The following is a 13,415-nucleotide window of genomic DNA, read 5'->3' as shown; positions in this document are numbered from 1 at the left end:
GTAACAACAGGAGACTGTCGGGGTGGACTCACAGCCCTCTGCCTTCCAGCCTGCCAGCTACGGCCCTACACAGGGGGCCCTTGCTTTGAGCAGATTACTGAGTAGGAAAAGGCAGAGGTACAAAAGGGATAAATTAGGCATGCTTTTTTCCTTTCACTTTATAATGAAAAGTTCTGGTATCTACAAAGATAAAAACGTGCTCTGTAAAAAACATGTTTTAGGGAGAACATAGCTCTAATGGAAAGCTAAACATGCCAAGCTGCGCCCAAGTCTCATGTCCTCCAGGAAGCCTTCAGAACCCCTGGGCTGCAGGTGCACCACCCCTGCCCTCATCCCCACGGTGTTGGGAGTATCTCTGTCTTTGCACTCACGACGTCAGATCCTAACAACCTGCTTTTAAGCCTATTTTCCCAACTAGGCTTAAACTTCCTTGAAGGCAAAGGCTGTACCGTGTTCACTTTTGTGGCCCCAGTTCCCGGCACAGGCCAGGCCCATCGAGGCACCACAACATCTGGACACAACAGATCCCCATCTGTGCTCTCAGAAATGTGCCCTTTCCCATCCCTGCATGGCTGCAAGGAGAACATTTTACGTGTATAGGGTGTCTAAAATGCATTAGGCTTTTATATAGTACATTTCAAAGGTGAGTTTAAATGGATTCAAGGGAATGAAGCCATCCCTGGATTATATTTGGGAGGAATAAGTGTGGTTGGGGTTCACAGGGCACCTGGGGCCTACTCCCCTTTGCAGGGGACTCAGGGATCAGCAGGCAGCAGCTTAGTGGTCCTGGAGATGAAGGGGGTGGGTGAGGGCGGGGGGAGGCAGAGCCCTGTCTCCTCTTCTGATCTCCCTCCCATGCTTGGTCCTTCCCCCTCTTCCAGCGATAATCAACGCACCCCGTAACTTAGCAGCCCACCGAGGAGGCGAGGAAGGACCCAGAAATGAAGCGTCAACAGTTGACTGCTACTGGTTTTTAACTGTAATTTTGGATTACCCATGAGACTCCTGGCCAGACATAGGAGGAGTTTTAGGGTCAGAATGATGATTCCACTTCAAGGATGCCAGGACCTGCCATCCCCTCCCCACACCTCCAGGCTGCTGCCCGCCTGGCCACTGTGCTTTGGCTTTGATCATTCGGGCCTTTAACTCCCCCTGAGTTTGGCCAGGGCCTGCTTTGGACCTCCAGCCCTGCCTCCCTCCTCAGCCCAACTGTGTCCCTAGACAAAGGCTGCTGGATTCTGTCCTCGCCCCTCTGACCAGGGCTCTGCTCTGGCCTCTGCAGAGACAGGGGCGGCTGGGAGCTATGGGACAGGAGGACAGTAGAGTATCTATCCTATGACAGGATGGCAGGCAGCACTCCTATCTGGGACAAGAGCAGGCCTTGGCCTCAGTCTGGCTGCTCCAATGAGGCAGCAGGAGGGACCAAGGGGTGCTCACCTCTTAGGGCTTCTGGGTCACCCAGGATCCGGTTCAGGGTCTCGGCAGGGATCTTCTCGAAGGCCTCGTTGGTCGGGGCCAAGAGCGTGAACTGGCCGTTACTTTCGAGCAGGGTGTTGAGGCCTGATGCGGCCACCGCAGCCTGTGGGGAGAGGAGACAGAGAGCTCCCTGAAGGTTCTGGGCTTCTCTGCAGATGAGAGGCACACTCAGCCTTGCCGTGTTCCCTCGGAGGGCTCCAGGCTTGTGTAGAAGCCAAAGACGAAGACGAGCCGAAGCAAAGCTCACCTCTACCATGGCCGGGGGGGCCTTGCCAGGCCTGAGCTCCAGCCACTCTGGCCATCTCAGTGACCTCACACCTCTTCCTCCCACCGCCAGGCCTTTGGCTGTTGCTCCCTCTGCCCTCCCCCTTTCTTTGCTTCTCTGATTCCTATTCCCTCTTTGGGTCTGGACTGAAATGTCCTTTCTCTAGGTGGTCAACTTAGCAATACTCCCCACCCCCACCCCCGCTCTGCCCCACCACTGCCCCTGCCAGATGAAAATGAGTCTGTTAGATGTTCACGGCTCATGCTCCTCCTTATGTTGTAATCAAATAGTTATTGGTAACAATTCCTTGTGTGAACTCCGTGAGTGGAAGGATCACATAACCCACTCTCTACAGAGCAGCCAGAAGGATCTTCTAAAAGTGCAAATGGCTCCCTGCTGCTTTCAGGGTGAAGACACTCTCCTCTGCCGGGTCTACAGGGCCCTCCCTGCAGGATCTGGCCCCCACTGGCCTGGCCACCCCCACCTCCCGTTCCGGCCACCTCGTTGTCTTCCTCTTGCTGTTCCCGCTTCTGAGCCTTTGCTCTTGCTCCCTCTCTGCCGGCTGTGCTCCTCCCCCTGCGTTTTGTATAACTGGCCATTCTCATCCTTCAGGGCTCAGCTCAAAAGTCACCTCCTCCAAGAGCCCTTCCCTGACCATCCAGTCCCAACTGGCCTCCTCTGCTCACCACTTACACACTGACTTCACACACTTGGCACAATCTGAGGCTACTTTGTTTGTCTCCCCAGAAAGAATATAAGTGCCCTCGAGGACAGAAATTTGTCTGTCTTATTCACCTCTATACCCCTGGCACATAGAACAATACCTGAGAAGTAGCAGGTGCTTAATAAGTATGTTACTAGAAGGAAAGGTGGGTGTTAGGGAGAGCCAAAGAGGAAGAAGAAAGGAAGGAATATTTGCCAAACCTAAATAGTAAGAGGATGTTACTCAGTGGCGAATCAGATGCTGGTAAGCAAGACACGCCACCAACTTCGTGGGAACATCATCCCCTTGCAGACCCCTGACCTTTGAGTGACCCAGAAAGAAAGCAGGGGAAGAGCTTAGAGAGCAGGGTCCCCAGGCCCTCCAGAGGCACTTCCTGAGGCCACTTCAGTGCCAGCCCTGCCCAGGGGTGTTTGTCTCTCTGTGTTGGAGATCTCCAGGGGAGGAACCACCCCACTCCCACTTGGTATCCTTTGTGGTCAGGAAGTTCTCCTTGAATCAGGGCAAAAACCCTGACGGTGCAGCTTGTGTTCACTTCCTCTGCACAGCCATTGCCAAGAGGAACGCCCACTCACCACTCTAGTTGTAAGACAAACGCCTGCTGGGAAGAGAGAAGGAACGATATTCTGTGGCCCCAGAGCAGTTAGAAACCAGGCCAAAAGTCAAACCCCAGAGTCCCATGTCCACACTGGTGGCCTCTCTGCTGATCTGTGCTCCAAGGAAACATGGGTATGGCTGAAGCAGGGGTCCCATGGTGGGGACAAGTGGTCCAGAAGATCATGCAGCCTGACAGACTATTTACTCTAGTCCTGCATATGGGAACCACCTCCTGGGAGGAAGGACCCTCCTACCTGTGGAAACCACAGGTCACGCCCAGGCAGCCCAGGGCTCAAAAGACCCTGTCCTGCTGCAGCCACAAACACTGAACTTTCCAGGGAAGTCAAGGAAAAAAAAGCTTTACAAAGGAGAAGACAGCCTGAGGGGATTTCCCAGCAGAGGATTATGATGTTTCCAGTGGTCAAGCTGAATATCTGATTAGTGGATTCTCCATGTTCATGGGCATTTAGAGGAGCTCGCTCCATGTCCCCTAAATGCCCGTGAATATGGAGATATCCTCCACTCCTCCCACAGAAGAAGCCCCTCTTGGGAGGTGGTGTGTCCCCAGGCTGGGCCTCCTCCGAGGGCAGTCCCTCACCCGAAGGGTTTCGAAGGTGTCCTCGATCTCGATGATCTGCTGGATGTTGTTGGTGACGGTGGAAATGACCTTATCAATGAGGTGCACCACACCGTTGGTTGCGTGGTGGTCAGCTTTCAGCAGCCGAGCACAGTTGACAGTCACGATCTGCCCAGAGAAGAAGTGAGGATGAGCGGTTAAGAAATCAGAGGCACAGTCTCGAAGCCCCAGGAGGGGAAAACACAGTACAGAATGTGGGTTCCACAAGCTGTGGAACTAGAGGGCCTGAGGAGGAGCAGGAACAGGATGCAGAGGATTCTCTACTGCTTATCTTACTGCAGGACAAAACCCCAGAAACCAGCCCCACATGTGGACCAGGAGTAGGCTCAGTGTGGGCACAGGGCAATGCTGTGTAACTGGGGATTCCCTACCCCATTGGGATAGTGGTGGATTTGGATGTCCGAATTCTGGTACATGGAGGTGAGGGCCATGCCGTGTTTCAGCTCGTCCGTCAGGACCCGTCTGTTCACCATGTGGTAGCGAAGGGCGTTAAGCAGCTCGATGTTGACGTTGCTCACCAGGGAGTCCAGCACTTCCTAGGAGGAAGGTCAGTGTGGCAGTTAGGGGACTGTAGACCCCACCTTCAAGAGATGGGTCCTTGCTACCCTGGGAAAGGTGCTTCTGATGCCCCAGTGACCCCAGGCCTCCATTCTGCCAAGGAGGCCTCCTCAGTGAGCACTGAGGTCTGTCTGTCCAACTGGAGGGATGGGGCATTGGAAGCAACCTGGTGAGTATATTTAGCTCAAGTTCCCTAGTTTTATCTGAGGGCTTAAGGAAAAAGTTTCCTGAAATAGTGGTAAATCACTATAGAGTCTCATCCTGCATGCCCACCAGCCCACCCAAAGTAAGGCAGTTCCCAGTAAGAGTCCCCTCAGCAGAAGGAGGTCATCTCACAGCTGGCAAGGACGCCCAGGCCTCGTTGCTGGGGGCAAAGATGGTGAAGCTGCCGGGCCCTTCCATCTCGGGCCTCAGCTTCTCTGTGCGGTCCGTGTACAGCTGAGTGGTGGTCGATCCAACGACTCCCAGGGTCTCATAAAGGTTTGAGAGCGGCAGGGCTGCAGGGGCAGAGGGCAGAGGAGGGATGGGCCTGTGAGGTCCACCCCGATCAGACCACACCCTCCCTTGTCTGCAGAGAGGACGGGACACCTGCAGGAGAAGTGTGTGGGGAGGCCCAGAGACAGCCTATTGTTGGGGAGCCTGAGGCTTGTCACCTGCTTCTTAAAGCAACTCCGTAGCTCAAATGCCTCCCTACTTGAGCTCAACTGGTCATTTTTAATCATTTTAATCACAGAAGCGCAAAGCTTTTGTTCATAGACATTTAGATAATACAGGCAGGAATGCATGCCAGAAATAGATATCCTAATTACAAACTAGTTTTACAGATTTATCTAGTTGTTGAAACTGGTTCTCTAACGGCCTCTACTAGAATGAAAGAACATTACAAATCTTTGAGGTGCTCTGTGTATTTACAAGTAATAAAACGTTATCTCCTAAAAGTAGCCTGAAGCTTCGGAGGGACTTCCCCTCACATGGTGAGCTTAATGTTCATTTTAAAGGGTGTGAACTAAGGCTCAGAGGCGGAGCTCCTCTTCTGAGGTCATTCTTTTCCCATTCCCTCTTTCCCATTCTGTCTTTCCAATTAAGTCAGGAACATCATGGCCCCAGCCCATGCCAACCTCACCTCCTTGTGACCTTGGCACCAACCAAATTGCCCTCTTCCTTTTAAGTCTCAGTCTCACATTCTCAACTAATAAAATAGCAAATATTTCAAAATTAAAAAAAAAACTCTGCGCAGTCCCTGGTGGCGCGTGGAACTAAAGGAAAAAATTCACAGGTGCCACGTGGTCTTTGTCCGTGCATGGCCATTCGTGGTACCCTTTGTTGACTCTGGGTAAGCCCGCCTGGCCTGCTGCTCTCTTCCCTACGGAACTCCAGTGGGCCAAGTTTCAACAGAGTGAGGCAGGCGTGGCTTGGTGTTCCCAGCCCAGCAGGAGACCAAGCCTATCCCATCCGCTCCTTAGCAGGGCTGATCAGAAACGCTGGATGCGTTTAGAATCACTCCGAGCCAGAGACAAGGCCAGGAGCCCGTGCCTGGTGAGGAGAGCACGGGCAGGTCAGAACTGGAGTCTGTTCCACCAGCTGGTTAAGTAGGTCAGCTTGAACAGGAACGAGCAGTGCAGGAAACTCTCTGTTTCTAGCTTCCATCCTCTGGCCCTCGCATGGAACTTAGAGGGCAGAGAGCACATGGAAAGGCTGTCCACATAGCCTCGTCCCTCGGACACCCATTCAGACTCTGCGGCCTTTTATGTTAGTGCTCCTTCCCCTCCTCCCCTCCATCCAGGCCAACAGGCAAGGCCTGGCTTATTCACCTGCAGGACAGCCCTTCTCTCCTGGGACCTTTTCATATCCAGGACAGCATTCGTAGCTGATGACTCTGCAATGAGACACACACGTGTATTAGGCAGGGCTTCCCTCCCTCACATGTCATCAGTCCTCTCTCCAGGAAGAATGGCCTCCACAGCCAAGGAAGGGAAATGGGAACATCCTGCTCTTGAAGAAGATCATCCACTAAGTCATATTTGTGCCTTCCATTGGCAAGGAGCTTGTCACTCCCCCTCAGCTTTGTAGAATGTTCCCAACGGTTGCCGTCACATACAGCAAAGCAACTGGGAAAGGTCAGAGCACTGCGGCAGCAAATTCAATAGTAGGATTAGAAAACATACTCACCAAGAATTTATCTCCAACCTAATTTGTGGGGAACCCAATAGTTAGGGTTCCTGAGAGGCAGCAGAGAGGAGTAGAAAGAACCCTGGACCTGTTCTGGCTCTGAGTCTGCCACTAACTAACTGGGACCTCTCCGGCCGGGCCTGTCTCCTCTCTGCATCTCAGTTTCCTCATCTGTAAAATGCACATATGTATCATGTGATGGTTGTTGGATTAAATCTCTCATGGTCTTCTAGCTTTCCGATTTAACAACCAAAAAGGGTAGTGTATAGATCATCCCGTTTTTCTGTCTTTACAATCAAACTTTAAAACTTTTAAAAGTAAAATAAAGACAAAGCTCCTTCTATTAAAATGATTTTTTTAAATTAAAAACAAAATTCTGATCAATAAAAACACTTATATGGTTTCAAATTGAAAATATACAAAGGACTGTACAGCAAAATGGTCCCCATCTACCCTCCTCCCTCAACCATCCCATTGTCCTTCTAGGAGGCAACTGATACTGCCAGTTTGCAAGATTCTTTGTACTTGGATGAAAACAAGACTGGCAGTATACAGTTTTAAATTTTGAAATCTTGTGGTAAAAAAACTTAAAATTTTCTCTTGTTCCAATTCAGATCAGTCCGTCATGAAATGTTTACCACGTTCTGGAGGTCTGCAACACATAGCGTCAGCTCACCCAACGTTCTGGGGAAAGCCAAAAGACTAAGAATTTCAAATAACATCGCAAGGAAGTAAGTATTCTAGAAGCCTACACCTAAGAAAGACTTGCTTCAGATCAAATCCCCAAGTGCTGCCTAAGGCCACCCCTGTCCCGCAGTGTGAGCACAACCCCTCCTTGGCAGCCCTGGAACCAGAAGCAAACAGCCATGTTCTGCCCCTTCCTTCCTTGTACATGGATCTGCCCTTTGGGACAACAGAGAACTCAGACTTGAACTGCAGCAGGTTTTACCATAGAACTGCTCACCCCGAGGCTCTCACAGGATGTTTAATGACATCACCAGAAGAGAAGCAGACAGACTGGGAAGAAACATGGGCTTTGGAGTGGAGGAGGGTGCTCTCAATGAGCCCAGGACATTCCGCTCTTATTAATTCCACTGGAGTCGTCTCAGGGAAGTCCCAGAGAGTCACAAGAAGATGAGCCTGGCTCATCTGTTATCCAGGGTGGTGTTGCAGAGATGGATTCGCTAGGATTCTCAGGCTGCCAGGGAGCTACAGGTGTCACTCTGCCAGAAATGGTCCCCCAAGGACATGGCGGAGGAATGACAAGCCCTGCACATTCTTCTTTGCCCCGCTATCTTCATCCTCATGCCATCCTGCTCCTTTCTAACCTTTCATCCCTGTACTTATAAGGGCTAAACAGGCTGGTGGGCTCAGGACTGACCTCGACTGACTCACAATTTTATCTTCAGAAACTAAGTTATCTTCTGCAACTAAAGTAAAATTTGATTGACATACAGCCTCTCAAAAGCAGCGTGGTGTAATTGAAACAGTACCAGAATTAGGAGACTTGGCTTGTGATCAATTAGTAACTAGCAGGGTGACCTGAAAGTCCATTTCTCTCTCTGGGTCTCAGTTTCCTGATCTATAAAAAGGGATGAAGTTAAATTCAATAATCTCTAAGGTTTCTTCCAATCTTATACTCACAATTCCAGTCAAGGGGATTATTTTTAGGTGGCAGAGAAGCACTCTTTCAAAGAAGTAGAGTGTCTGCCAGCTTCTCCCAGCTAAACCTAGGGAGAGCTGCAAGCCTTTAGCCCACAGGACCAGGGGACACCCAGGCATGGGATCCTTGGCTTTCTCTGATAAATACCAGGGCTCTGTGGCTGGAATTGGGGAGGCAGGATTAGGTCAAGTGCCCCAAAGCTTAGCTTCTTTCCAAAAGCACCTGGGTGACATTCCATGGAGTTGGAGAAGCACAGTTAGAGGATGGGTCTTCTCCTCAAAGCCTTCCTCACCTCTGGGGTCCCCTGTGAACATGAGTGTGCACACTCCATGCCTTGGAGCCCCCAGCCACGCTGGCCAAAGACTCTTCTTCCAGGACGTCAGTGTCTGAGTTCCATCCTAAAAAACCACAAGCGAGCTCATCAGCTCAGGTGGCCTCACCAGGATTTCATCGAGGAGAAAAGAAAACCAATCCCCAATGTGAACTCCCTGGTTCCTGTGGTCACATGTGTCGGGGAGAATGACACAGGAGAAACAAGGGCTGAGGGGCTGAGAGCAGGGACAGATCTAAGCAGAAAAGTCTCAGCGTGGAGAAGGATACTTAGGAGGGAATCAGAAATGTGCACGGGCTCTGAGGGATGAGGCCTTTCTTCAGACAACAGCTGGGGAGGGCCAGATCTGGGATGCTCCTGGAATTGCATCAAGTCCAATCCTGTTTCCGTTGCTCTTGACAATGCACATGTTTGGGGGAAAGCAGTCTGATTGGAAAGTTTGACACGAGAGGACACAGGTCTTCTCTCCCATGTGATCAGAGCTAACCCTTGTCTCCACTCACTATGCCTCTCCAGGTGGGCTTTCTGCACTCATGTCCCACAGTGGCTGGACATGGGTGGTACACTACCCCCAGCAGGGGCTCAGTCCCCCAACCGGAAGCTTTTTCCTGGTTAGCCGAGTGTGGCTCTCTGCCAGGAAGCTTTCTCCTAATCCTCTTGCCCTGCTGACCTCTCCATTCTCTGCCTTCCTGCTGCCCAGTCTGGCATCCCAGGCACTCTCTAGGTACACAGGTGTAAGCCATGCCTCTCAGCCTGAGCACAGCAGCCCTGTGGGCTGAGATGCTTCCACGGTTGGCAGTTTCCCTTCTCCCAACTGTCCCAACAATACCGCCTCTTCTCAGAACCACTCTGCATGGCCCCAGAGAAGCAGAGGGCAGCTGGAAATCGCAGACTGAGAAGACAGCCCTTTGAGATGGTCTTGATCAAATATTTCTGGACTAGCACACCCTGTTCTCAGCCTAGTGTACCATTCTCCTTGTGCTCTGGTCTTGGGGAGAACACACATGCTGTGAGGAGACAGGGCTGGGGACAATCACAGAATCATGGGCCTGATGCCATCTCTCTAGGATGAACGCAGCAAAGGATGGAAACCATGGGGAGCCTCCACTGGCGTCTCCCCAGTTCCTTGGCTTCCCTGCACAGAAAGGACCAATCTGTTGGTTTCTGAATTGAATCTCATCAGCAAAAGCTGTTCTGATTAAAGGCTCCGGGCTTCTCTTTGGTCTGAAACAGTCTAAGTGAAAACCTCAGGTCAGAAAAAGCATATCCTCTGGGGAAATGAGACATTAATTTTTTTGCTCCAGCTTCCTTGGTCAGAAGAACAATTGGAGGAAGAAAGTGAGGGAAGGTGCCCAATTTAGAAGGGCATTTGGGGGGGAGAAGGGGCAAAAAGATAGTGTTAATCCAAGGCCTAAGAATAGAGATGTTTGGGAAGCGCTCCTGCATTCACCTCCAAAATTTTTACTCATAATTGGATAAAGAGAGAAGTATTGGTATTTCTCTCCCCAAAGTAACTTTCCAAGAAGTGAATATAGAAAGTTAAAACAATCCCTCTTGCAAGTGTGCTCCATAGCTTCGGCTGGCTGTTGCGGCTGTAAATACCCAGGGATTAACTAGGCTCTGGAAGTGGGGGGAGCAAGGAGTGCGGCCTGAGAGCCAGTTTCCCGTGACAGAAGGGAAACCACTCAGTGTGTCATGCTCTCCAAGTGGAATCGCAGAGCAAACACAGACCCACGCTGTCTAGACATTGACATGCCCCACAGACCGCCTGCCTGGAGCGGCTCATTTTCTGTACTCCTGGCCTCCTGGTACTTGCAGAGCTTTCTCAAGTCTCCAGGAGAAAATCAAAATCTTGAGCCCCCTGGTGAAAAAGGGCTTGCTTTACCCTACTGCCCACCACCAAAGACCCCACCACTACCCTATTCACCAGAGTCCAGCTTGGTTAGTGAGGAAGATGAAGCCTTTAGAAAACGTACTTATGTTTTTCATGGCAATTTGGTGCCGCGTGTGAGGGCATTTTGGGGGCTTCTGGATGCTGACTGTGTCTCTTCCGTTCCCATGCCCTTCATCTGACTGGGGTGTTGGGGAGTCCCCTTGCATCAGAGGATCAGAATGACCACCAGACTGGGGGTGAGCAACCAGAGGAAGGTTGGTGACTCTGGGCCAAAGGGCCTCTGCTGACCCTGAGGAGGCCTTGTCCCTGGGACCCACAGTCACAGGTTTTGGGGCTGTAGAGAGACATCTGGGGCAGTTCATCCCGGCCCTACAGGGCTGCTCACCCGTGGATTACTGACATTAGCTGCCGGGCTTGATTCTCCCTGGAGAAGCACAGCACAGAGCTAGTCCTCAGCTACTTACCAGCAGATGACTTTGAGCAGGTTGCTTAGGCTTTCTAAGCCTCAGTTTCCCCATCTGTCAATGGGCTGATAATCATATTGATCTTGTAGGGTGATTGTGAGAATTGAATGAGCTTACAAATGCGAAGCACTAACAACTAAATATCAACTAGTTTGATATTTACTAAGCACTCAGTTGTTGACCTTCTTAAAAAATTCCAAGTATAAACTTTAAAATTGAAGTTAGGCTAATAACTTCATTGAAAGCAATGTCCTGCATGAGACCATCGATCAAATCACACTGTAATAAATAAATCCCCTATAACACATCGATATAACTCAATAGATAGAGCCTGTATTAGTTTCCCATTGTTGCTGTAACAAATTACCACAAATTTAGTAGCTTACAACAACACAAATTTATTATCTTATAATTCTAGGTGTTAGAGTCAGAAATTGGCCTTATGAGGCTAAAATCAAAGGCTGCATTCCTTCTAGAGGCTCAAGGGGAGAATCCATTCCTTGTCTTTTCCATCATCTAGAGGCTTGCCTGCATTTCTTGGCTTGTGGTCATATCACTCCACCTTCAGTTTTCATTGTCACATCTCCTTCTCTGACTGTCCCTCCTGCCTCCCTCTTATAAGGACGCTTATGATTACAGTGGACTCACCAGATAATCCAGGATAATCTCCCCTCTCAAGATCCTTAACTTAATCATATCTGCAAAGTCTCTTTTTCCTTGTAAGGCAAATATTCACAGGTTAGGGGATTAGGATGTGGACATCTTTAGGGGATCATTATTCTACTTACCACAGGGCCTCATCCTAGATGGTACATGGATTCATGTAAATACTCAACAGAACAAAATTCCACGTCAGCTAAGCTGCCTCTTAGGAGTTTACAGAATGGGATAGAACCTTCAGGAAGCCTGCCCAACAGGGGCGTTTGGTGAACCACTGGTGTTTGGTGTATGTCAAATCTCAGTTATTTCGGAGCAGATTATCCATAGACACTCAGCTAGCTGCACAAGGACTATGAAACAGGGAAGGAGGTGCCGGAGTGGGTCTGGGGACAACCTGGCTTCCCTAGATGGCTTCTCACCATCCTCTAGTTTTTCCTCTTTGGATCAAGGTTGTAGGATACAGGAAAAAGAAGAAAAGGAGGGCTCTTCCTCAGCGTCACTGCAGATGTCCTTGGGTGCCCTGCACAAAATGAGAGCTACTGGAAAGAGCTCTGCCAGCTGATGGAAAAGCCGACCAAACACCAGCTGGCTTCGGTAAAAGTTAAAGCTCTAAGCTTTAACGCAGTGCTGAAGTAGTATTAATGTTTCAGCCCTTGGGCAAAGCAACACTTGCTACTAGGGAAAGGGGAGTGTCCTGCCAGCTCATCTTGGCTCCAGAGAACGGCTATTGCACTTGTGAAATGTGTTCCTCGTGAACCAACTTCAAGACTTGGATGGACAGATGCCACCCCTACCCGCTAGCTCCGTGCTGGCCCCCACTGTGCCACGTTTATGATGTCTGAGCTCCTGCTCTGACTGTTACAACCCCATGATGTCAACTCCAACTTGGCTGTTAAATCAGCCTCCCTCTCACTGGGGCTCACACAAAGGAGGCCTGTCGAGAGGCAGCAAGGCTTCCTGACCACAATTTCCTGCATCATCGCTCAAGCTGTTTCCACGTAAAAATTTTATGGTTACTGATCAGACTGGGGCCTGAAATCACAGAATGGGATGCTGTCTCCCTCATAACCCTCTTTGCTTGATTAGCTATTGCATTGTTCTGGTGCTCTTTAGGATCTAAAATAAAAGCTAATGTGAATTTCCCAGAAATAAAATTAACTCAAGTCACTAAATAGGGGCCCATTGGTAACCACGTCCTGTAATAAAATCCATATGTTGGGCTTGACAAATAGCATGAAAGACTCAGGAAATGCAGAAAAGCTACTGTCTGAGGACAACGTAGTGTCTTCTGATCTGAGCGCTGAGTGAGGCCAGTCCCCTCCCACCCCTCCTCCCTCCGTGGAGGTGGAGTCGGGGGTCTCACAGCAGCAGCTCCAGGCTCCTGGGTCTCTGTGTGACCTGATACTGCAAAGTCTTTACCCCCTGGCCCTGTGCTTGGTGCCACTTGTCTGCTTTCAGGTTCAAATTCTCGTTCCAAGTCTTGTGTCCCTTGGTGACCTGTGCCCCCTTCCCCATAACACTTTGCTCCCTTTCATCCCAACACACACTTCGGTTCCAGCCTCTTCCCCAGAGTCTTGCTGAGAAAATTCCCACTGCCCAAGTTGGCCTCATGCTGAGACGGTCCTCTTTACTCCAACCACCACCATGCTCCCCATTTCCCAGTCGGTTCTCACCCAAATAAATGCACCCAGGGATCCATTTTCACCGGGATGATGTCAACTGTCACAGCCCTCTCCCCCTCCCTTCCTGACCACCCATGGCACTGAATTCCTGGAGTCAGGTGGCAGCTCTCTCAAGGGTCTGAGTTGCAGGTACACAAGTGAACAAGGTTGCTCTTCCTCAGCTCTCTTGACGACATTGGAGATGAGTTCAGCTGCTTCTCCTTTCCCTCCCCGGGTTCTCCAGACCTCTTCCCAGTTGGCTCCACCTTCCTGACACTACACACGACGGTCCAGGCAGGGACCCTCTTGTCCTGGATCA

General features: G+C 50.4%; 1 protein-coding gene across 2 annotated transcripts in view; it reads right to left on the bottom strand.

The window, feature by feature from the left end:
* Positions 1-13,415, bottom strand: part of TGFBI (transforming growth factor beta induced) — a 32,457-nt gene that overhangs the window by 11,844 nt on the left and 7,198 nt on the right. For both annotated transcript variants that reach the window (XM_058540764.1, XM_058540772.1), the window contains exons 3-7: positions 6,066-6,130; positions 4,591-4,751; positions 4,068-4,232; positions 3,658-3,804; positions 1,438-1,579 (exon numbers count right to left, since the gene is read on the bottom strand). In XM_058540764.1, coding sequence (XP_058396747.1) covers positions 1,438-1,579; positions 3,658-3,804; positions 4,068-4,232; positions 4,591-4,751; positions 6,066-6,130 — 680 coding nt within the window. The remainder of the gene's footprint in view (positions 1-1,437; positions 1,580-3,657; positions 3,805-4,067; positions 4,233-4,590; positions 4,752-6,065; positions 6,131-13,415) is intronic.

This window comes from Diceros bicornis, chromosome 1 (genome assembly GCF_020826845.1).
Source record: "Diceros bicornis minor isolate mBicDic1 chromosome 1, mDicBic1.mat.cur, whole genome shotgun sequence".
Taxonomy (NCBI): domain Eukaryota; kingdom Metazoa; phylum Chordata; class Mammalia; order Perissodactyla; family Rhinocerotidae; genus Diceros; species Diceros bicornis.
This window is presented reverse-complemented; position numbering and strand designations above follow the sequence as displayed.